The sequence below is a fragment of the Protopterus annectens genome, chromosome 3.part1 (genome assembly GCF_019279795.1).
Source record: "Protopterus annectens isolate FY-2018-M chromosome 3.part1, PAN1.0, whole genome shotgun sequence".
NCBI lineage: Eukaryota > Metazoa > Chordata > Ceratodontiformes > Protopteridae > Protopterus > Protopterus annectens.
In genome coordinates, this window is record NC_056732.1 from 1,270,362,781 (window position 1) to 1,270,389,005 (window position 26,225).

At 41.8% G+C, this 26,225-nt stretch overlaps 1 protein-coding gene across 2 annotated transcripts in view; it reads left to right on the forward strand.

Annotated features, from left to right (window-relative positions):
- The window catches only part of LOC122798413 (ubiquitin carboxyl-terminal hydrolase CYLD-like), a 1,245,230-nt gene that overhangs the window by 951,631 nt on the left and 267,374 nt on the right, over positions 1 to 26,225 (forward strand). For both annotated transcript variants that reach the window (XM_044067332.1, XM_044067333.1), the window contains one exon: positions 10,650 to 10,741. In XM_044067332.1, the coding sequence (XP_043923267.1) occupies positions 10,650 to 10,741 (92 nt within the window). The remainder of the gene's footprint in view (positions 1 to 10,649; positions 10,742 to 26,225) is intronic.

The window sequence follows — 26,225 nt, forward strand, 5'->3', positions numbered from 1 at the left end:
GAAATAGATGCCAAAAAGGAGCAGGCCCAGTACAGATCCCTGGGAGACTGTGCTGATGACTGGCCTCCTTGTGGAGGTGGCCTCACCTGTTTTGACCTCCTGGGTTCTATCAGTGAGACAGATGGCTATCCAGTGGGTGATAAGAGTTTATAGTTAATTTGATGAGCTTGTCTATAATACCTGAGTGGAGTATTGTATTAAAAGCTTTGGACAGATTGAAGTAAGTCATGTGCACAGTCTTGCCCTCAGTCATTACTTTGGTGACCCTCTAAAAGAGATCCACCAGATTTAATAGGCATGACCTTCCTTTAACAAATCTGAACTGTGATGTGTCCAGCATTTGCAGGTTACCTAGGTCCTCATTTTATCATGTCCATGATGATTCTTTCCATGGCCTTACATATGAAGCTGGTCAGACTTATTTATTTATTTTATTTTATTTTTGTTTATTTACATTTGTTGACCAGGAGTGTCCGACTGGATGTAGATCCATTTTCAGCGGAGGCCCGGGGAGAAAAGCTCCACAGTTAAAATAAACAGACAGTAGTTACATTGGATTACATAGCGATTAACAATTTAACATAGCAATTAATTACAAACATATTTACAGATGAAGAACATAGTACATCAGTAGACAACTAGAATCTTTATCTGCGAAGTACATAACAGACATTAACAAATGTTATAATAAGAAGTTCCTGCTGTATAATAAGTACTAGGCTTATGAGCATCTGAGCTTGCTGTAATCAAGGTAGTTAGTGGGGTGGAAATAAAGATAGTGGTTGGATGGGGTGGGTGATATTAGAGTGGGAGTTGCAAGGGCATAGCCAGCATGTTTTTAGGTGCACTTTTAGTAAAGTTTTGAAGTGGGTACATGATGGTACGGAGATAATTGTGGGTGGGAGGAAGTTCCATAATTTGGCTATGGTGAAAGAGAATAGTGCTTCACCAGCAGAGTTATTGGCTTTAGTGATCTGCAAGTGATTTTTGTTGCTGGATCTTAGTGGTCCGGTGGTGCGATTGGGTTGGAGTAGATTCTGGAGGGATGGGACATTTAGTGGATGGTTTACTGGTTTGTGGGCGAGTGATAGTTGATACCATTGAAGGAGGTGAGGGAGTTCAAGCCAGCCCAGTTCAGCAAGTGAGAGACAGTGGTGACTTTGGTAGGATGCCCCTGTGGCGAATTTGGCGATTTTGTTGTAGCAGGTCTCTAGCTTGTTTAGATCGCATTGCCTTAGGTTGGTATATATTGGAGAGGCATAAAGTAGGGTGGAGATAAGGTGGGAATTTGCTATTGAAATCTTTGCTGCTTTGGTGAGACGTTGCTTATTTCTGTATAACGCTCCTAGTTTTTTGTGGACTTTTTTTATGGTCATGGATATGTGAATGTCAAATTTTAGTTTATTGTCTTATGGTCCTGTAGTTACTTGAATCTATGGTTTGACCTCCCTTTGTGCAGGGGAATACAGTTGAAAAGTGATTCAAGTAGAGGAGAGGTCATGTTTCTTGCTATTTAGTAACCATCTTGGATGTTATCAGGGCCCATCAATGGCAGTGTTTTTGGCCTCGGAAAGTGCTTTGATGACCAGTTCCCTAGTAATGGTTGGGGGGGGGGGGGATTGTAGTACGCGGAATTTCCTTTTGACTACTTGGGGAGTGGAATTTGAGCTAAACCTGTCACTCAAAAGGTTAACAGAGGCCTATGATTTAGTGTGGGTGATGCCATTCACAATAAGTTCTGTAGATTGTTGCATATTTCCCTTGAAGTTATGGACACCACTGTAGAAAGCTTTGTCATTGTACTTTGCCTGAGAAGCTAGTTTTTCTTCAAATTTCGCCTCTGAAGTATTAAAAACCCCCTTAGATGCCTTTTTAGATTGGTTAAGGAGTTTCAATATGTTGGGCCTTGTTCCTCTTACACTTGGCCAAGATTTTTTTTTTTTACTCTTGTATAACCGATTGATATTATGATTCTACCAAGGTGGCTTGTCTTCCAGTTTCTCTTATTCTTTATATGAGTGGGCACAACTTGCTCTATACATTTGCCATTATGGCTGTACAGGAATTTTGTAAATAGCTCAGCATAAGCTATGGTGTTTAATGGGTTTGGGATTGCTTGGAATTTAGCCAAGGCATCACTTAGTAGGGAGAGGTTGGCCATAGAATAGTTCCTAAAGGTTTTTGGTTTTGTTGAGGCCCTGGATTTAACTTTTTTTCAAGTAATTCTGCATTATGGTCAGATCTGATGAGTGAGGACATTACATTAAATGAGGAACATCACTCCCCTATGTTTGAGAGCACAGGCTCAAGAATGATGTCCTTCAAGAATGCAACTGCAGTCATAACATATGGGTTATCCTGCCTCAGGCAGCCCTCGGTCGGCTGGATTCCAAAGTCTGGGTCCGACGTCGGCTGATGTCGCATTTCTCTCCGATGTCAGAGCGGCTGGAGTACATAAGCATCAGCCGTTGCCATCTTCTCCAGTCTTTCTTGCCACATGGTGCCCGAAGCAGAAGAAGTTCGCAAGTGCCGGTCGGTCAGCTCCTGTATTCTTCGAATCCAAAGTCATCAAAAAAGCTAAGTACCCCATTGGGGACCTTTTCTTGCCTCAGCCGATGTCAGAAATTACTGAAAAAGTAAATAATTGTTTGTCTTGTGGTAAATAAATACCTCATAAGGATTTCCACTCTTACTGCCTCCCTTGCCTTGGCCCGGACCACGACGTCTCGGCCTGTGCCGCCTGTGCTCGCTTCAACAAGCGCCGGGCGGAGTTCGCTGAAGACTTTTTCGGCGATAAATTTGATTACATGATGCCGTCGGAACAACCGACAATGCAGACTCCCAAGAAACGAAAAGACTGGGACCGACATCCTTGGCCCGCGTCTTCCACCGACAGCACGCCAAAATTAACCGTGAGTGCTCTGGTTCCCTCTGAGGCGGTTATTCCACCACTATGAACCGAAGACACCGCATTACCGATACCTCCGATACCAGAGGCCACTCCGACGCCAGTTATTGACTTTCCTCCGGATACTGAAACCGAGGAAATGCCCGAGACCATTGCTGTTGATAAGGTCACTCCTGCACGTGGAGTGGCTAGGCCTCCCATGTCCATGTCTATCAAGGCCTACACACGTGCCAAGGCAGCCAGCAAGTCCAAGCATCTTTCTACTAAAGCCTTACCTCAGCCTACTCCTGAAACTCAAATCATGGCTATGGCCGCAGATTTAATTTCCCTGATCAGAGGTTCCCAGGCCCATCCTGAGAGAGGATCCCAGACTCCTCCTGATAAGAGGCCCAGGGTCGAACCTCCTGACCCTCTTCCCACAGATGAAGATTCTGAGGACTCTGTTCACTCCGAAAGCCAGGAAGAGCCCTTCCAGACCTATGAGGATTCAGATGCAGAGGATTCTATCCCCTCGGCTTCTCCTCCTGAGGATATATCTTTTGGGGAAGTTCTGCATTCCATGAGGGAGCATTTTAAGTGGCAAGGCCAGGAATATTCAGATTCCAGAAAGCGCCTACGAACCTTCCTTAAAAAGCCCCAACACAGACCCTTAGCTATACCTCCTGTGCTTGATGTTTTGGATGATTTGTACTCTGACTCCAGTGTTACCCCTGATACTCTTCCTCCTGCTCCTGTCAAGCCTGACAGATACTATAGGGTCCCAGAAACCCATTCTCATTTCTTTAGGGCCCATGCTGTTGATTTAGAAACAATTTCCCAGGGGCCTAAAGGGGTTTCAGCTACCACCTCCAAAAACCCTTTGCCCTCCGACAGGGAAGCGAGGTCCTTAGAGAGATGGGGGAAGAAGGTCTACACCTCCACTACTTTATCTATGAGAGCTCTCAATTGTCTCTTTCACATGTTTCAATATCAGGATTTCCTGTTAGATGATTTACAGAAAAGATTGGCCTCCCCTGAACCTTTAGATAGGAAGTCCTTGCAGGAGGCTGTACACAATTCTCAACAAGTTAGCAATCATTTTCTACAGTGTGGATATGATGCATTGGAAGCTTCATGTAGGGCAGCTATGACAGGGGCGGTCATTCGTAGACATGCATGGTTAAAAGATCAACCTTTACCAGATCATGTTAAGGCAAAACTTCTTGATGCACCCTTGGAAAAGAACAAGCTTTTTGGTGCTAATGCTAAAGATGTGTTAAAATCCATTGAGGAAAAAGCCAAGTCAGTTCAGACAGTCAAAGATTTCCTCCAGGTCCAGCCATCTAGATTCAGCAGGAACTGGCCTTCTAAAAACTGGTCCTTTCCTAATCCTGAAAGATTTCAAAGGGGCAAAAACAGGCATGCCCGAGGAAGAGGCCAATACAGAGGATCCTACAGGGGACGACAATGGCAACCAGCAAACCAAAGAAGTGACACAGGGGTTTCTCCCGCCCCACAGGGACATTCTCAATGACTTTCCTCTAGGTCCGCTGACCAAGGAGCAAGCAGAAGCTCTTTTGGGCGGAAAATTATCTCTGTGTACAAGAAATTGGCACAAACTGACAAAGGACAAATGGATTTTGGACATTATAGACCATGGCTACAGGTTCCATTTTCACAAGGAAACTGGGCATGCCAAACCTGCCACAAAACCAGAGGGCAGAGGCTATCAAGCAAATTTCTCTTCTTGCTCAGATCAAAGCAATAGAAAAAGTTCCACAATAAGAACAAGGTCAGGGGTTTTACTCAAGACTGTTCCTTGTTCCAAGAAAATAAACTCAATGGAGACCAATACTGGACTTGTCCGCTTTAAACACTTTTCTCATAGTACCAAAGTTCAAAATGCTGACTCTACAGCAACTCCTTCCCATGCTGGGCAAGGGGTCTTGGCTGATTACTCTGGACCTCAAGGAGGCATACCTGCATGTCCCTATCAGACACAGCTGCAGAAGATACCTCAGATTTCTTGCAGGGCCAGAGCATTATCAATTCTCAGCATTGCCATTTGACTTATCTACTGTGCCCAGAGTATTCACGAAATGCCTGGCTTCAGTAATTGCTCATTGCAGGCTCCAGGGGATTCAAATCTACCCGTACCTGGACGATTGCCTCATACAAGTGGACGACAAACTAACTTTGACAAAAAACTTGAATTATGTCATACATTTGCTACAGGCTCTGGGATACACAGTCAACTTTCAAAAGTCAAGACTTCAGCCCTCCCAGCAAATTACCTTCTTAGGAGCCAAACTAGACACAGCCTCTCAAATGGCTTACCTGACAGAAGACAAGCAAAAGAAGTTAACTCTTTACTTCAAAACTTTAGCAAAGCTCACCCAGATGACTGCAAGGAGATTCCTACAGGCCCTGGGTTACATGGCATCCTGCATTCTCCTGGTTCCACTAGCAAGACTACACATGAGAAAGCTTCAATCGTACCTAAAAAGCTTATGGTCTGAACACAGCAACAACCTAGAAGCAACCATACCACTCATTCCATGTCTTCAAAAGGAATTTCTATGGTGGGCTTCAGTAAGCCAGTCAAACACAGGGATGTCATTCAAAAAGCCACAGATAACACAGACCATGACCACAGACGCCTCAGACCTTGGATGGGGGGTGCACATGGAGGGCAGATGTATTCAAGGACAATGGTCTCCAAAGGAAACACATCTGCACATCAACCAAAAAGAAATGCTGGCAGTAATGCATGCCATCGAGGCCTTCGGACAACAACTACAACCAGGCCACCTACTAATACGGACAGACAACACCACTGTGATGTGGTACATAAACAAGCAGGGGGGCACTCATTCTTACCCCCTTTGCAGACTGACAATGAATCTTTGGGAAAAATCACTGAGCCTAAACATACAGTTGCAATCCCAGTTTGTTCCAGACAAAGACAATGTTCTGGCGGACAGTCTAAGCAGGAATTTCCTAGACCCCCACGAATGGAGGTTACATCCAGAAATCTTTATACGACTCACTTCGACATGGGGCAGGCCGGACATAGACCTATTTGCCTCCCACCTCAACCATCAAATACAAAAGTTTTGTTCAAGGACATATCATCCAAAAGCATGGAAAATAGATGCTCTCTCATTCAACTGGAGCTCCCTGAAAATCTATGCATTTCCACCTCTGCCACTGATGACCACAGTGTTACTAAAGATCAAAGCAGAGCAGCCCAAGGGGATCCTAATAGCTCCAGACTGGCCAAGACAACACTGGTACCCACTACTACGGAGCATATGTCACAACAAAACGTGGGCCCTCCCTCAATGGCCCCAACTTTTGACTCAACACAACTTCAGGACAGTTCATCCCAACATCCAGACGCTACAGCTAACAGCTTGGGAAATCCCATGAATAACCTCAACCTACCTCTTTCCAAGGAAGTTCAGAGGATACTGACAGAAGCCCGCCGACCATCCACCAGAAAGGTTTACTCAGCCAAATGGAAGAGATTCAGCATTTGGAATACCACCAAGGGCCATGACGCATCACTTTTGAGCATCCCACTCATCCTGGAATATTTGGCAGATATGCTACATAATGGACTCTCATACTCCTCTATAAAAATACATGCTTCAGCTGTCTCAGCTAGATACAACACTGATCCACTTGTGTTTTCACATCCTTTGTTAAGGGAATTTCTTAGAGGAATCAAGAATATAAAGCCCCCAAGAAAGGCACCAGTACCAGCTTGGGACCTGAACTTTGTCCTAGAAAAATTGACTCTACCTCCCTTTGAGCCAGCAGCTTCTGTGGAGTTACAATTTCTTTCCTGGAAGACAGCTTTCCTGTTCGCCATTACCTCAGCAAGAAGGGTTTCGGAATTACAGGCCCTAATGGCTATACCACCGTTCATAACATTTCACAGAGACAGGGTATCCTTACGAACCAACCCTACCTTTCTCCCAAAAGTGGTATCTAGGGTCTCTTTAAATCAAGCAATTCACCTGCCTACTTTCTTTCCCAATCCTGAGAACAAAGGGGAAAGACTGTTGCATACCTTAGACATTCACAGACAGCTTCGCTACTACCTGGACAGAACCAAGACCAGTAGGAAGTCTGATCAGCTTTTTGTAGCTTACGCCCCTGGAGTACAAGGAAAAGCAATTTCAAAACAGACAATTTCAAAATGGATTGGACATTGCATCAGATTCTGTTATTCCTTCCATGGAAAGAGTGTGCCAGCCAATGTCAGACCACACTCCACCAGAGCTACAGCCACCTCTACAGCATTCTTAAGAGGGTGCCTACAAAAGACATTCTAGAAGCTGCTACATGGAGCTCCGTGCATACATTTTCCAAACACTACAACCTTCCTCTATATTCCAGATCCAGAGCAGGCTTTGCTTCTGCAGTCCTGCAGGGATTGATAGCTACACCATCCTTTTCTTAGAGCATTCCACCTCCCCCAGCTAAGCTATGGTATTCAACCCATATGTTATGACTGCAGTTGCATTCTTGAAGGACATAGTACAGTTTTGTACCTACCATAAATGTAGATGTCCGATAGATATGCAACTGCAGTCGGGTTTTCCCCTCCCTCCTTCCCCTCTATGCCTTGGGTCCACTCCTATCCCTGTTACCCTTAGCTGGGGATATCTGTTATGGTGTATCTGTTTATTGCTTATTTATTTGTCTGGAAACCTGTTTTATCTTCCAATTTGATTACAGCCTTCCTTGGAGGGCACCTGGCATCCGGGGAAAGAAACACCGAAGAAGATGGAGTCGGCTGATGCTTATGTACTCCAGCCGCTCTGACGTCGGAGAGAAATGCGACATCAGCCGACGTCGGACCCAGACTTTGGAATCCGGCCGACCGAGGGCTGCCTGAGGCAGGACAACCCATATGTTATGACTGCAGTTGCATATCTATCGGACATGTACATTTATGGTAGGTACAAAACTGTACTTTTGTACCCCTGGTAGGAGAATGAACCAACTGTTCCAGGATGCTGGTATTAACAAAGTTTAAGAATCACTGTGCTTGTTCATTAGAAGTGATGTATAATTTCCAGTCTGTAGTGGAGTAGTTGAGATCTCCCATAAAGATTGTATTGGGTTGAACAGTGAGGGACTCTAGTACATTGAAGTAGATAGTAAGTGTTTCCTGGGACATGGAGGAAGACCTATAGGTTGCAAGGATGTGGTACGAAACCTTGATTATGATGAGATGCACATGTACAATTTATACTGGGTCATACTCTTTAACTAGTCTGGATGTGAGGTTGTTTTCAATATCGACCCAGACTCCTCCACCTTTAGTTCCCTCCTGTGCAGTAGCTGAACTAAAGGTCTGAAAGGCATTATAACAATGCACTGCCGGGGTACTCACCATGACTTTAAACCATGTCTCCATTACTAGAGAGATGTCTACACTCTCCAGGTAATGGAAGGCTTGCAAGCAGTGGAGTTTCTTGTTAAGACTTCTAGCATTGAGCAGAATCACCTTCAGATATTTCTTCATAGGTTCAGTTAAGTCGGGAGGTTTATCAGTTTGATATTGCCTAAAAAAACATTATTGGGGTGGAAAAGGTTTTTGGCAGTATGTGAAAGCCTAGAGTGGATAAGTGCATACCATCTCTGGCAAAGCAGCATGGTCTATCAACTATGTCCTCCAAGGCTGTCTAATATTGTTTCCTCTTGGACTGACACCAGAAACTAAGCCAGTCGTTAAAATCATTATTTTCTGATGGTAGTGTGACATCATCCTTGGAGAAGATAGTGTGCTGCTCACTGCCATGCTCATAACTGATGAGGCACATAATTAGCGAGCTTGATCATGTCATGCTTCATATAGTCAAGGGAAGTATGTCTTCAGTTATTAACCCCCACAATAGAGAGTCATACTAGTAACTGTGGTTTAGTGATGTGATTGCCTATGTGACTTAATGGATCCTAGCCCCAGAAAGGCAGCTAACTGTGACTTCTTACTCAGTCTGGTGATGGGGACATTGGTGTGCCTCATTTTAGAATCACCAATGACCAGAAAATTTGAGTCTGTGCTGGTTTGCCTTAAGGGTTTAGTAGTGTTACTAAGTGTAGCAATGAGAGGTGTTTTAACAAAGTATTTACATGATGGCTGAGGACCATTTTTTATTGTACTCTGCAGGAGATCTTAGTGTTTTAGGAAGGTTACCTGTAAGTGCCTCAGCATGAGTAATTTTATGTGTAGAGTCTTTACCTTGTGCAGTAGGCTTGGTGCAAGTGTCACTGACAACCTCTATAAGATTAGTTTTGGTTATATGAGAGAGTTTTGTCTCCAGCATTAGTATAGTTACACCTCTCACATATTTTATCAAGTGGGTTGTCATTGTAAATGAGGCAATTGCTTAAGTGCCTCATAATACCCGTAACAACAAGACTGGCCACAGAGAAAGTCAGAAAGTGCATATCCATGGCTACTGATCTACTAGGGAAGAGTAAGTGAAATTTAAATATTGAACAGATCGATAATACAAGGAACTTAATAAGCAGATATGTGTAAATTAAATGTTCTATAGATAAAAAAAATTCTCAAAGGGAAACTTACACTGCAAGAGATTGGCATTTAAACACATTACAAGGGGGAATCACACTGAGAGATATCAGCGTCCAGCATCTGTACAGATCACTGCTAGGTGCTGCTGCACAGAGAGCAGCAGCTCTAACTAAAATTTGTAAAAAAAGGCCAAAAAAGTGTGGATATCCAACACAGGAACACTCAATTAATGCAGCTGTGACAAAAACAATGCGAAAAACAAGTGCCGAAACAGTGGATATGGTAATGTAAGTCTTAGCTTGCTTGTAGATTATGAGCCAATCATTGAGCAAGTGAGACACTTAAATAGTAGAAGAGATTTGATTAAAAAAAAAAAAAACACAAACAAAGCCCTGTGGCCACTCAAAAAACAGCACACTCTTCTTTCCTTTACACAGTCCCGGGCCAGAAAATTGCTCTGGTCCCCTCTACTCTCACTAAAGTAGAACCAAGGTAGTTGTAACTAAAGACTGAAAAAAATTCAAAAAGTGCAGATACTCAACAAATAAACAATTAATGCAGCAAAAAATAAGTGCTTTGACAGTGGATATGATGATGTAAATGTTAACTTTTGTAGAGTTTAGCAAAAAGCAGCAACACTCTTTTTTTCAAGTAGCATGGTTAACAAATGTCACCAAATGCCTCAGACACAGATTCAAATTTTAGACAAGTTAGCCCTCAAGCCAGTCGAATAAAGGCACAATAATGTAGCTCAAAAGGGCATAGGCTATCCATCTCTGAGACTTGTTACAGAAAATATTAGTGTTTACAGCTTGTAATGAAATATAGCAGAGAAACAATCTAATGGAATATAATATGGTGACAGTAAACGGTGGCAATATTAAACCGACATGAGCAACAGTAACATTTGAATACAATATTCTAAAAAATGCTGTACAGAGCAAGTGAGCTAAACTTTTGAAATGTTGTTATAATATGAGCAAAAATGGTATCTGCACAGTATAGATAATGGGGATACCAAAAGCAAATTTCTAAAGTCACCAAATGCAGAAGGCCTTCCAAGATCAGCTAAGTTTGTTGAGTGCATATCTGTTGTGCGTAAGATTTCATAACATCAAAATACAGTGCTTGATATTGATCTGTAAATAACTCGAGCAAAGTTTTGTGATGAATGTTTTATTTGCTTGTTTTTTTTTTGTCCTCTAGGCATGGATATGTAGATGCCAAAAGCATAATGAAGCTGAGAAAACAACTTACATCTAGAGGGCACAGTCTGAGTTATACTACAGACGAAAAAGGTAAGGTTAATGAAAGCATAATTGCATAATGGCTAATGCTAATGAGTAAATCAGCTGGTGTTATAGTGAGGCTAATACTGGAAGTAGTAGCATGAAAAGTCAGAGAATCTCTTTCCTTTTAAGCATTTTATGTGACCTTTTTTCAGGTTTTACCAAAGTTTGTAACACTTTCCTTTTTAGTGTGCTTGCTATCAGTCCACTTGCCCTTTCTTGTTGATATTAACCATTTTGGCCTTTTTGCAACTTGGTGCTAATGTGGCAGACCCAAATGATGTTTGCCAACCCCTTCCTATAATTTTCTGACTTGTGTCCATTGGTAGATAAATGCATTTAAAATGAACAGGTATCTCAAGACAAAATATGAAATAAAAATATAACATAATACATCTGAGAAGCAAGAATCCAGGAATGTAGTAGTACAGGCTGCGGTGGTGGTGCTGCGGTAGTGTTGTCGCCTCACAGTAAGACGTTGTCCTGTTCAATTCTCAGCTAAAGCGTCTTCTGTGTGGAGACATGTGTGAATGGGTGTACCTTCGTTGAAGGTTATGCATCAGGGCTGGCAACTCGGTATGTAAAAATCTACTGCCAATCATTAGCAGACCGGAGTTCCGCTGTGGCGACCCCTAACCGGGAAAAGCCGAAAGATACAACAGTAGTACATGTTTAGAAGAGAAGCAGTAGCAACAAGCGTGGAGATCTAACGGTAATTGAGTAATGTGGGAACACAAGAAAAGTTTATGAAATATTGAATTGCATAGGAAAAATCATGACCAGTAGAAAATAGGAAATCATTATTCCTTATTGTAGGTAGTTGATAAGACCCCTATCTACAATGGTGTTTGCGGTATTGGTGATCTTTTCCTTCCTTAAATATAGAATAGCAGAAGTTCAGAGGAAAAGTTAAGTGCTGCAAAATTTAACCTAGAAACTGTAGAGAGTGACAGAGAGAGACTAAGAATGTAATACACATAATGTTGAAAAACAGAAATGGAGAAGGGGGAGCTTGATAGAAAGTTTTAATTACCTCAGAAGAAGCCACAGAATCCAAATCGGTAGCCTCTTTCAGAATAGATGTGTCAAAGCAGTAGGACAGATAGGACATATCATACTGGACAGGTTGGAGGAGATGAGGAGGGATTTTCATAGAAAGGGACGTTAGAGGATTTTAACAGCTTTCTTTAGAGGCTGTAGAGAGGAAAAACGTACTAGAATTAAAGGAAATAAACATGAGCATAGAAGATTGGGAAAAGTCGGCTTGTTAAGTAGGATTTATGTCTTACCATCTAGACAGGATAGAGGGTGATCACTCTACAAATCTCCTGTGGTAAGAAGGTGTGTCGCCAGCTGAACAGGTCTTGGATTAGGACTTTCCTGGTCTTTGAAGGTTGTGCACAGCCCACAATTGTATGGTGGGATGTTGATTTGACCCACGGATGTCTCAGTCCTAATATCCCCTTTGTTGGAGAGAGCTGTGCCGCTCTTGGAGTAAAGTAGACTTTCAAGGCTTTTAAGCCTTAGGTCTTGTACTCGGTCCTGTTGCTCTTGGTCTTAAGAAGTGTGATTTTTTTGTGGATGGAAGGGTTCAAAAAGATGACGCCGCTAGACTAGGAAGAAAATATAAGTTAAAGTATAAGCAGGTACTTAGAATCTCAGAGACGAAAACAGCTAAACTCCAGATGATCTTCTAAAAATCTACTTTATCGCTCAGATCAAAATCGTACATACCTTGTGGATGCTCTCCAAGCGCTGCTCAGTGTTAATTGCAGCAATGTTTTGAGCTACAATTTGTACTTTGGAGAATGGGTTGGTTTAACTGGCTCAGTCAGTAGTCCTTTGGGAGGGTGGTCTGGGGGCGTTGCCTTTATTTGACCAACCAGAAGGGAGCTAAAGGGAAGCTCGGGAAAACTTTTGCTACATAGATATTACAGTAGTTCGAATCTGTATTCAACAAACTGGTTAACAGCCTTTATCTGCACAGATTTTTCAACATCAGGAAAAGAACTAAACCATAAAAAATAGATATGCAGTTTGTAAAACAAAAGTTATGTTTAACTTTGTATGTTCTTGACATTGAGGTACAACAAAACCTAGTTTAGTAAAGTCCACTTTTTCAATGTTTTTTATATGGCTTTCACTTAAAGTTATCTACAAAGTCACAAAGGTGCATCCAAGCATGCTGGTGCATGGATATGCTCGTGCCTGCTGTCCTAGCCGTGCCATTAACTAAACTGAAGAACATACACATGGACACATTAGACATGGACTGAAAGGTAGACAGTTGGGAGTCCATTGTTTTCTGTGCCTCCACTGGTAAGTTACCTGCAAGGAACTTGGTAAGCTCCTTATTCAGGTCCCCCTGAAAAGATGTCATGTGATCAAGATAGTTCAGCATCCTGAGTGCGAAGGTCACTGAAGCATACATCCATTTTCTGAATCTGTTCAATGCCCTCGACTCCCTGTTAGGGGGATGGACAAAAGAACTATCTTCTGACAAGTTTATTTTTAGTGGCTGCTTCTACTGTCATGGTGTCTACTGGTGGACCCTTACTCCAGTGATTTCTGTCTTTTGTAGCTACCAAAATCCTGTCTGATTTTTTGGGAATGAGTTCCACTACATCTGGATCCTTCCAGACCCACTGAGCCACCAAATCTGTAAGAGCAACAGCAGGTGGTATCACCCAGGATGAAGATGAGCCAGCACCAAAGGCCTCAAGAAACACAGATTCATCTGGTGAGGGAATATCAGTGGACCAACCCTCTTGTTGTTTCATCAATTCTAGGATATCACTAAAGGTGACGTCTTCTAGAGGGGATCTTGGAGAACCTTTGCCTTCATCCAAATCTGTCTTCTGTGAAAGACCCTGGAGAGGAGTCTAGATGTTTACATTTACAAGTCTGCTTCTTAGGACCTTATCTCAGGGGAATGGGGAATCGCAAGAGACAGGTCTGAATCAGACTGGAAACTCGAATGTTGAGTATCTTTCAGGCCTAATAGAACTGACTGTCCCTATTGATCTGAATGAGTGGAGTGCGTTGCAAGGTCCAAAAGAGGTTGGGATGGGGCTGAGCTTGAAGGTGATACCTGAATTCCTGGCCTAGCCAAAATCCCTTTCAAATGCCTTGAAATCTGAGACCACAATCCAAACCAAAGGAATGTCTCCCTTATCCACAGGAGGAGGAATAACCCCTGCTCTGACCAACATCACCTATGAGGTTGATCTTGGACCAAAGCTATCAAGAGCCAAAGCTCCAAGAGATGAGATTGCTCTGATAACTTCGGAGTCAACTATGATTCCCAGGCCATGGTGCCAATGCTTTGGCTCTGGGACTCATCCTGATCTGAAAGCATCAAAGTCAAGAGAGTAAGGGAAGCTGAAGGAGTCAAAGTTGCCAAACCACTCCAACAGATGTGCATGGGGAGAGTTCAGACCCATGGGAACTGGATCTGAAGGGCAAGACCAGTTCTGGAGATATCAAGGTAGGAGTAGTTGGACCCGTATCCGAAGAGCTTGGGGGGATGGTGCCAGGAAAACCCCTAGTTTAATTTAAGTGCTCAAGAATCTCCACATCATTTGATCAACATCCATTTTAGCAAGGCTGAAGATAGTGCTACAGATGCAGGTGTGGAGTATTGCCTTTCCTGGAGAATTGGGGAATAGTGCCCTGGGCTCACCAGATCTGGAGAAAATGATGGATGAAGTGAGGGAAATCGGATCAGAGAAACTGGTAGATTTAACTTTCTTGTAATCTTGGAAGCCAGACAGAAGAAATCTGTCAGAAATGGAGACTTTTTTTCAGTCGTTTTTGTCCATTTTTCCTTCAGATTTTTATCATCCCTCTTTGGATTTTTCCTGCTCTTTCTGCTTTGACTTTTCAATCTTCTTTCCAGTAGAAACTGAAGGTGGCCTCGAAGAACTAGAGGTGAAAGGTTGAGAAACAGATCCTGTTAGAGGGGGAAGCAATCCTTTCAACATTAGTTTTTCTTAATGGTCCGTGTTTCGAAGGAGGGACAAATCTCACAGTCAGCATTCAAATGGCCAGTGCCCAAACAACAGATACACACACACACATACACACATACACACACACACACACACACACACACACACACACACACACACACACACACACACACACACACACACACAGACTCTTGCATACAATTTTATGTCCACAGGCAGTGCAATTTTTGAATCCCTGGACTTTCAGATACAAGAGGAACAAACTTTTTGGTATAATCTCCTATAACTGTAATATGCACATAGAAAAAAGGTTTAGATTATTTTCTTTAAGTATTTATAAATTATCTTTAACATTTTCTAAACTATCTTAGCTATCTTAAGAGCTATTTCAGACTATTTCTTTTAAAACTGTACATGCACACATATTAACAAGTACCAACACCTAACTGCTTATATCTGTTACTATCAAATACTAATGATTATTTAAGATAGACATTTATATTTAATATAGAGAAGGAAAGAGAAATCAAGTCTAAGAAATAGCACTTGTCTCACTAGAAAAAACGAGTCCTTAAGAAACGTTAGAGCTGATCAGGCAGCAAACGAGATCTGGAGTACTTTGCTGGAATGGTGGGAATTAAGGGTGGGGAGGAGTCAGAGATTTGGTGCCAACCCCAAAAGTTGAATCAGATGAAAATAGACAACATCAGATCCTTCAATAGCTTCAATAATTTTTTTCAATTTCCATATTGCTTTTTGGGCTCCATTCCATGGAAAGATACTTGATCCTAATTTGACATTCTCCCAAATCCATGTGAACTAACCCTTTCAATTGTCTGTTCTAAATCATGATAGTATATCCAATTATCATCTGTCATGTTCACTGGATTTCTGTCATATGGGTCCACAATTGCTTGCCTCTTCCTATAATTCCTTACGTTCCCTGGAAGAAAAGTATAAGTATGTCTTATAGCAGAATCTGCATAGCCTAAATAGCAGGACCCATACCATCCCAGAGGAAACCATCTGAAGGCCCTTTTCCCTCAGATATAGTAATAATTCTCATAAGGTGTGCTATTCCCCTTTAGACTGGAGGACACATAAGTAATTGAGATCTGCCAGAAAATCTGCCTTCTTCCTTTCAGTAAGGTTTCTGCAACAGTGATCTACTGATGGACATGGTGCAGTTCTAAAAGTCAGCTTACCATAACAGTAGATATTTGAATAGATCACTGCTGCAGTACTAACATCCTTCCTCTTTCCCCCATTTCTTGTGCTTCTCTTTTTGGTCTCCTGTTGGCTCTTACTTTTTGTAATCTTTCTGCCAGGGTGGGGGTCCCCTATCCTTGTTTTTCCTTTTTCTGCTAGCACATAACTAATTATATTTGCATCAATCCTGCCTTTTCCTGTGAGGCAAGAAAGCTATAAATTTTCGTGCCTCTACATCTGCTTTTATAATGACACACTATCTTGTCTCTTCAGACATGTAGGGTACTTGAAAGATACCCAAAAGATTTGAATTCTGGCCAGACGTCCAATCCTTGGAAGGATACACCCTATATAGCTTTGACTACTGCAACAGTTATCTGTTTGAACAACATCTGCTATGGTAAAGTTTAGGAAATTTTAAGAGAGCTTTAAAAATTTTAAGAGAGGCTATAGAAGTATCTGGTGGAGGGTGTTAAGCAACTATCTTTTCATACATTGAAAATAATGTAGTATACCAAGCAACTATCTTTTCATACATTGAAAATAATGTAGTATACCTTTGGCCATTCTCTACATAACTACGCATTGTTGAATTAGATTTCATTATAATTATTGCATCTCCCAGCTGTGATGTAGTAATTATACTCGTAATTGCCATTAACTCCTTTTTACTTAGATCAGGATATATATTGCAACTTCAGTCAAATATTCCTCCCCATACCAACCATAAATTACTCCATACTTTCCTTCAGCAACCTCCAATATTTTGGCCACTTTCATATGAAAAAAAAACTTTCTGTAGGGGTAGAAAGAGAGGAGAAAGGCAGCAGCAAAAAAAATTAAATTGCATGATTATGTTAATTACTAAGAAAACAGTATAAAAAATGGAAAAGATCATACAGCCCGACAATAGAAGAGGCAATAGCACTGGAGGAGGGTGTTAGGAAATATAATGAGAAGCTAAGGAGGGGGGGGGTAAACAAAGCAAAAGGTCATACTTAGGTGGTGCCCTACGGGTGAGGGAAAACCTGACACAATAGGAAATAGTTATTTTGTGACCAAAACAGTGAAATAATCTATTCCCCAAGGTGCGATAACTGGGTTACATTAGATAGAAATTATAATTAACAGGAGCCTGTGCATTAAATTAAAAGTTTCAGCACACATCCATTAACCCTTTTCTGATTATGCACCAATAAAAACTAAAATAAAATGCAGGGTAATGAAGTAAAAATAAGACACTGACTCTTTCCCTCCTACCTGTAAAAAAGAGAAAAATTTAAGTAATTGGTAGTGGAAATTATTTTAGCAGTTATTAGGGAAGATAGAAATATCTTCTGAAGTTACAGCTAGTGACTGGGATAAAATGAAAATAGTTTAAAAACAGAGTTGAAGTAAAAGACAAAGAGATCTGGTTAAGAAGTAATAGAAATTACTTAGAGGGGCTGACAAAGGTTAACGTATTGCAGAATAAGGGGAATTTCACAAAGCAAGAGGAGGAACAAATGCAGAATGCTTTAGAGAAAATAAGGGAGTATCTGGATATGTATGAGTTTTAAAAGATTTTAGTTAAGCAGCTATTTTTGGTTACAAATCCAGAACACAAAAACATTTAGTACAATGACTTAGGCAACAGAATGTTGACAGGGTTGTCGCCAAATGTACAGAATCTATAACAAGAAAAATAACCAGAGATCTTGTAGAGGTTTTGGAGATATTCTGGAAATTTTATGGAAATTTGTAAAAAGCGGAGAAATGTGGAAATCAAGAAAGAGTACAAATGGAAATATTTATGGAAGACTTAATTATGCCAAGTTTAGAAGTAGATGAGGCTCGACAACTAAGAGTTAAGATAGGAGGAGCTGATGAGATTAAAGCAGTAAGGTATAATCAATCTTCAGGAAAGTCTCCAGGAACAGATGGTATTCCTGTGGAAGTTTGGAAATTAAGAGGCAAAAAGTGATAAAAGATTTGCTATATTTTAACAGTATTTTAAAAGGAGGGAAAGCACCAGCATCTTGGAAGAAAGCTGTGGTGGCTGTGTTACCTAAACAGATATAGCTATCTATCTAAAACAGGTAAAGAAGGTATAAACTCTTATGTCACCAGTGGTTAGCAAGATGGTTCACAGACAGGGCCCAGGAAGTTAGAATTGGGGGAGTCCATCTCTAAAAAGAGGCAAGTCACAAGTGAAGTCCCTCAGGGATCAGTCCTGGGAGTGCTCCTTTTGGCATTTACTCTCTGAAGTCATGCCAAGGTAAAAGGTGTTTGGCTGACTAAATCTGCCAAAAGTGATAGATATTGATAAGTGTGGTTTTGTGGAGGGGATGGAAACATTTGCAACATTAATAGAACAATGATGATCCGGGTGGGAAGCAGAATGAAAGAAAGCATCTCTGTTGTTGGGTTTTGAGACAGAAAAAAACATTGTCAGTGTAAGCTGTGATTTTGTGAATAGGGCATTGGAAGCATTTGTATTTTCTGATACCATAATAATGTTAATTAGAATAATATATGAAGGATTGGAGGCAAGAATTAAAGTGGGAGGGTTCTTCTCAGATAAGCTGCGTTTAAATAGAGGAACCAGGCAGGGGTGTCCTCTTTACCCTTTGTTTATTTGCATTACATTTAGAGCCACTGACAAAAGAAAATAAGAGACTCAGAAATACAAGGGGTTGGGATTGGCATAATAGTTAAGGTGTTTACCTAACAGACAAGAGGTACAGGGTTTGATTCTTACCAAGAGTAATTGGGTAGGCTTAAAATGGTCCACAAGAACAGTGCTTAGTGCAAACCTTTGAAGTCTAAATGGACCTTGTTCAATAGTTCAGTAGCTGAGGTGGCAATGAGAAGCTATGGTAGAAAGGAGGTTGGTGTTTGTCATTAAGTGTAGGACTTGCTGTTGTACACTGATAAGGAGAGAATCTGATAGTTTAAACAAAGACATCTTCCATGCAGTCTGCCTGTTAGTGCAGGTGGTTAGTTGCCTCATGTAATCCATGATACAGGGTTTGATTCAAAGTCAAAGCCAATGCCAATGGCCTCTGGCTAACTAAATTTGCAGATGATTGCAAATTAGAAGCTGTCATTGAATCACCCACTGACACCAAAGGTTTCCATGAAGAGATGACACAAACAACTGGTGCCAGAACCAGGAACTAAAACTAAATGCCAAGAAATGCATAATAGTATCCTTCAGAGAGTCATCCACCCCGGGTAATTATCATATTGATAACACACCTCTACAAGTTGACCCAGTAGTCAAGGACTTAGAGACACACACACAGTAATCTAGCCTTTGACCATCACATGTCAACAGTAGTAAGGAAATGATTCTATGTTGTGCAACTTATAAACAAAGGTATGGCATCTAGGTCCAAGGATGTCATTGTTCCACTATATTTGGCATTCATCAGACATATTGTGTCCAGTGTCCCCTTTGGTATGTACCTAACCAGGCATATCCAACAACTGGAACGTCCACAGAGGTTCCTCACTAAAAGAATACAGGGCATAAGTAACATGTTCTGTGTAGACCACCTCAAGGCTCTATCCCTGTATTCTGTCTTCTATAGGCTGTTGAGATCCCACTTTGATGGACCTCCTGTATATCCCCAAAAGAAACAGTACCAGGATTACCCATTCTAAAGACTTAAACCTTGCCTCTGATATAAATAGGACTTGGAGGAGAGATAGGCATATATTCCAGAGACTGCCCCTTCCTCCCCAACCCAATTCAAGTGTCACTTGGACAAGTGGATGGGGAACAGGAAATTAATCCCTGGTTTGACACCTATGTCTCTAATGGACACAGGAAGCCTGCAAATGCTTCATCTGCCCAGGCCTCCTGCTTGTAAACATTTTTACCTCCCAAGCCCCTGTTTACACTTATCAAGGGTACCAGAACTTGTCAGAGATTTGGGATGCATGGCTGAGCTTAAAAAGACCCTTGTTGTCATTAGTCTAGTAAACACCTATGGACCTAAGTATATAATTGGTATGGTAATCAAGAAAAGTTTACTTTATTTGTGGACAATATTGTTTGGTACCCAATAAATCCAGAAAAGGGCATCTTAGTATTGTGGAACATTCTGAGACAGTTTTGAGTCCCACACATAAATTAAATACCTATATTTATGAGAACATGACAAGAAGAAGTATTTAGGAGAATGGATTAAAAAAGGCTTCTGTTATGGCGGCTAAGGATATGTGGGAAGAGACTAAACAAAAGACAATACAAAAATTGAGAAACTGAAAACTCCTGTTTATGGATATTGATAGTAAGATACAATCCAGTATGAAACTGTTTATGGTCGCTTTAGTCTTGTGTACAGGTCAGGCATACTTTTATCAACACAAGGAGAAGTTGTGGATAATAATTACTAAACAATTGAAGGAATTTATCTGGGTGGGAAAAGGGGCAAGAGTTAAGTGGGATACATTGATCCTTCCAATAGAACAAGGTGGTTTAGGTTTACTTGATTTGAAGGGATATTTTAGAGCTACACTGTTAAGGCTGATATATATAATACAAGATGTAGCTATATTTCAAAGTGGAAAGGGGTGATGACGAAGCAAGGGGATGTTCAAGAATTAGAATTTGAGTTAGATTTTGGATGCAGATCCTTAAGGAGAATAATAACAACCATACTGAATATTATATTCATAGAATAGCAGGAAGTATTATAATAACTAAGCCAATCTGAGAATGGAGAAAGGAAATTTTGCCAGTAGGGATGACTGCAAGTAGGGGGTACAGAAAATACACAAGGGGGTTCTAGAATTTACTGTAGAAACCTGGCAAAGGAAGCAAGATATTGGAAGCAAATAACTCGAGCAGGAAAGGTAATAGGGTGGGATGAGACCAAGAACACATTTGAACTGCAGGCTAGTGACTGCATTCCCTACCAGGGCTTGATCTCAGTGTACAGGCAGAAAGAAAGGGTAAGGGGATTTTAGAACATAAGCAGCTGTTAAAGGGATAATTAGCAGGGCATATAAAATATTGCATGATAACTACACAAATCTATCAGAGGAGGTTAAAAAAGGTTGGAAAAAGAGACTTCAGTTTACAAGCAAACAATGGGAAGGCATATGTTTGGCTTCCAAATATGTAGCCAAGTCCAGAAGGTATAGGATCCTTTGCTTGGAAGTGTTTGCATAGGTATTTTTATACCCCAAGCAGACTACAAATAATTTTTCCTCAAGTAGATAGCAAATGTTGGAGGTGTGGTGGGGATGAACAGATAACTGGGAACACATGTTTTAGGAGTGTAATGAGTTTGCAGATTTTATAAATTCCCTACAGAGTACACTGTCAAAAATATTGGTCAAGTAAATGACTATAACTACCAAAATGATTTGTTTTGAGCTGAGATACACAATCTTGTTAAGTTTAATTCTGGTGGCTGCCAAAAAGGCATTTAATAGAAAATGGAAATCAAAGTCTTAACCAACTGTATTTGAAGTGGTGAATGTTGTAACAGATCTAAAAGAATTGAAAGTTGGGATCTTTAGAAAAGAGTAGGACCAAAGTACATAGAAACAATGGAAATTGCAGGAACAGTACATGTAGAACAATGTTTTGAATGAGGAGTGAGGTTTAAGGAAAGGCAAGAACTGAGCAATTTATGTAATGTTGGATTGATGATAGTTGCATAAATAAATGTATGTGATGTATAAGGTTTGTAACTGTTAACTTGATAACATGGTTTGAGTTGTATATAAATGTATGTTTGCCCATGTCTAAAGGAGAACCTCACCCACAGACTCAAATTTTTCCTACATTTTAACACCACTTTGGAACTTATTTACAGGTTTTTAAATATTTTTATATGTAATTAATGAGTCTGACTACATGGGGTCTGGCATCTTGAAGTAATTCTGGTTGTTTAGTCAGCCTCTAGGTATCCCACAATGTAGTGCTTGTCTGTAAAACAATTACATCACACAGGCCAATTTCTTCCTAAAGATCCTGTTGCTGTATTGATTTTACATGCATACACTGCTTTCAGTCAGTTTTAAGTAATATTTCATGCCGTTCATTGACTACTTAAAACACAAACAGTGCAAATGCCACAGACCAGACTTTCAAAGTGCTTTTTACTGCTGCTTCTTTTTAGAATGGCTAAACTTCAGTCTTTTGTAAAGCCTGAATTGTGCTGCTTTGACTCATCTCCCATCCCCCTTCACACCTAACTTCCCTAGCTGTCAAAGTACTAAGGGTAATTTGAGCTGTTACATGCTGTGATTGATAGCTCACACAGGAGACTTGACTCATGTACTGTTTCCTTGATGTTCATCGTTCATAGAGCTGCAGTCATAACAGATGGGGTTCTCCTGCCATCAGGCGGGTCCTCGGTCGGCCGAATTCCAAAGTCTAGGTCCGGCGTCAGTTGTTGTCGCTTCTTCCCTGACATCAGTGCGACAGGGGTATAAAGGAACCAGCCGACGCCATTTTCTTCAGTCTTTCTTGCCGCGTGGTGCCCGAAGCAGAAGCAGTTCGCAAGTGCCGGTCGGCCAGCTCCTGAGATTACGAAAATTTTGGAAACCGAAGTCTTCTTAAAAGCTAAGTACCCCGTTGGGGAACCTTTTCTTGCCTCAGACCGATGTCAGACAAAGTTAATAATTGTATTTCTTGTGGGAAGCAAATACCGCATAAGGATTTCCATTCCCTCTGTATACCTTGTTTAGGCCCAGACCACGAGGTATCGGCCTGTCGCTTTTGTGCTACATTCAACAAACGCACTATTAAGCGTCGGGCGGAGTTCACCCAGCATTATTTTGGAAGAGCATTTAACTGTACCATGTCGTCGGATACTCCGACTCCGGTTTTGTCTAAAAAACGCAAAGACAAGGACTGACACGCGAGGTCCACGGCCTCTACCGACACCATGCCAAAGCCGACTACATGTGGTCCGGTTCTCAGTGAGGCACCTACGCAGCCCCTGCCTACCGACGACCTGTCTTTGACGGTGTCTTCTGTACCCGAGGTCGCAGGCTCCTCGGCCCACACCCCGACTACAGATACCGAAGCCACTCTTGGCGCTGAAACTCAGAATGTGGACAGGTCCACCTCCACTCAAGGTGTCTTAAGACCTTCCTCTTCTTTCTCCATCAAGGCTTTCACAAAGTCTAAAGCAACCATGCACTCTAAGAGACCAGCTACTCAGGGCCCATCTCCAGGCCCCATGCCTAAGAAACAGATGCTTAAAATGGCTGAGGATTTAATTACTCTTATCAGAGGTTCTCAGCCCCCTCCAGACAAAAGGCCTAGAGTGGAGGAAGATTCCCCCTCCTCTGATCAGGGCTCCATTATTTCAGAGCACTCTGATGATCAGGAACATTCTTACTCCCCTTTTGAAGACTCTGATGCGGAGGAGTCCATCCCTTCTGTATCCCCCCCTGAGGATTATTCATTTGGGGAAACTTTGCATACGTTAAGGGAACACTTCCACTGGGAAGGCCAGGATTATTCTGATTCCAAGAAAAGGCTCAGGGAATTTCTCTTGCTTTTTTAGCACAGGCCTCTGGGTATACCTCCTGTCTTGGACATACTAGATGATGTTTACTCGGAGGCCTGCCTTAACCCGGACTCTCTACCTCCAGCTCCTGTTAAGCCTGACAGGTACTACAGGGTTCCTGACTCACACCAATTTCTATACAAAAGCCATGCTGCTGACCCAGAAACCATCTCACAGGGCCCCAAGGGAGTTAAGGCCTCCATTGCTAAAAATCCATTGCCTTCTGAGAGAGATTCCAGATCCTTAGAAAGGTGGGGAAAAAAGGTATATACCTCGGCTACCTTATCCACGAGGGCCTTAAACTGTCAGTTTCATATGCTAAAACGTCAACAGTTTTTGTTATCAGAATTGAAAAGTAAAATGTTACAGCCTGAACAACCAGACTTGAAGGAGTTGCATGATTTGATGCATAGTGCAGAACAAGTGGGTAAGCATACCTTACAATGTGGTTTTGATGCTCTAGAGGCCTCATGTAGAGCTGCTGTTACAGGATCAGTCATACGTAGGCATGCCTGGCTCAAGGAACAAGCCCTGCATGATCATGTCAAAGCTAAATTACTAGACGCCCCTCTTCAAAAGGATGTACTATTTGGTGCTAATTCTGAGGAGGTATTAAGGAAAATGGAGGAAAAGGCTAAATCAATAAAAACAGTGAAAGAATTTCTACAGGTTTAACCCCCACGTTTTAGTAGAAATTGGCCTTCAAAAAACTGGTCCTTTCCTGCTACAGACAGACCCCAAAGAGGCAGATACAGGCGCCCGAGGGGCAGAGGGCAATCCCAAGGATCGTATAGAGGCAGACAATGGCAAGCTCCTACACAAAGAGGTGGTGAGAACAACTCACAATCTTTCAGAAAGCAGACCCAATGACTTTCCCCTTTGCATGCCAACCAGGTCTCAAGTGGCAGCCCCCTTAGGAGGAAAGCTGTCATTATTTTCAAAAAATTGGCATATTGTCACAAAAGACGAATGGATACTGGACATTATAAACAGAGGCTACAGATTTCATTTTCACACCCTTCCAAAAATGAGAGGCATGCCAAACCTGCCACACAATCAAAGGGCAGAGGCACAAAGGCAAATTACAAAGCTCATAGACATGAAAGCTATTCAAGAGGTACCTACGCACGAACAAGGTCAAGGTTTTTATTCCAGGCTATTCCTGGTACCAAGGAAGGGAAAAGATTGGAGACCTATTTTGGACCTGTCCATCCTAAACACATTTCTACTCGCACCAAAATTCAAGATGCTCACTCTACAGCAACTTCGTCCCATGCTGGGCAAGGAGTCTTGGCTGGCAACATTGGACCTCAAGGAGGCATACCTGCATGTCCCAATCAGACAAAATTGCAGAAGATACCTCAGATTTCTTGCAGTTTCAATTCATTATCAATTCTCTGCATTGCCCTTTGGCTTATCTACTGCGCCCAGAGTATTCACGAAATGCCTGGCATCAGTAATTGCCTTCTGCAGACTTCAAGGGATACAAATATACCCTTATTTGGACGACTCCCTGATCCAAGCGGACAGCAAGAACATACTTCTGAAACATCTGGCTTATGTAATAATGTTGTTGAGCTCTCTGGGATACACAGTCAACAAAAAGAAATCAAGACTAATACCCTCTCAGAAGATAATTTTCCTGGGTGCCAATTTGGACACAACACCCAGATGGCCTACCTCATGCCAGAGAAGCAGGGGCAGCTAACTCAATATTTCACAGCACTAGCAAATTGCACCAGGCTTACTGCAAGGAAAATCCTGCAGGCTCTGGGATTCATGGCATCTTGCATCTTACTAATCCCATGTGCAAAGCTGCATATGAGGAAACTTCAATGGTACCTAAAAAACATATGGTCTCAACACAGCCACAGTTTGGAAACAATAATACCACTAATTCCATGTCTGCAAAAGGAATTTCTGTGGTGGGCTCAAGCTTGCCAAACAAACACAGGCCTTCCATTCAGCAAGCCTCAAGCAAATCAAGTCATCACAACAGGCGCCTCAGACTACGCCTGGGGGGCGCACATGGCAGATCGGTGCATTCAGGGCAAATGGTCCCAAAAAGAAAAGCACCTTCACATCAATCAAAAGGAAATGCTAGCAGTAATAAATGCTATTATAGCTTTCAAGGACCTTCTGCAACCAGGACAACTACTGATAAGAACAGACAACACCACAGTTATGTGGTACATAAACAAGCAGGGAGGAACACATTCCTACCCCCTATGCAGACTGACCATGTCACTTTGGAACACGGCCATGGACTTACAACTCGAACTACAAGCACAGTACTTGCCAGGCAAGGAAAACACGCTGGCAGACAACCTAAGCAGAAATATGACAGATCCACACGAATGGAAGGTGCATCCAAAAGTCTTTACATAAATAATCCAAGCATGGGGAAGGCCAGACATAGATCTATTTGCCTCCTAAAAAAATCACCAATTGACAAAATTTTGCTCAAGGATTTTCCACCCAAAGGCCTGGAGAGTGGACTCTCTCTCTTTTTGTTGGACATCAATGACAGTTTATGCCTTCCCACCTCTTCCTCTGCTGCCCAAAGTTCTACTGAAAACCAGAGCAGACAAACCAAAGATGATCCTCATTGCTCCGGACTGGCCAAGACAACACTGGTACCCACTCCTGAGGAGCCTGACGCATTCACCACCATGGACACTGCCTCTAATGCCACTTCTCTTGACTCAACACAGCTTCAAAACTCTTCACAGCCAGCTAAAGACACTCAATCTAGCTGCATGGAAGATCCCTTAGCATCACAACAAACCC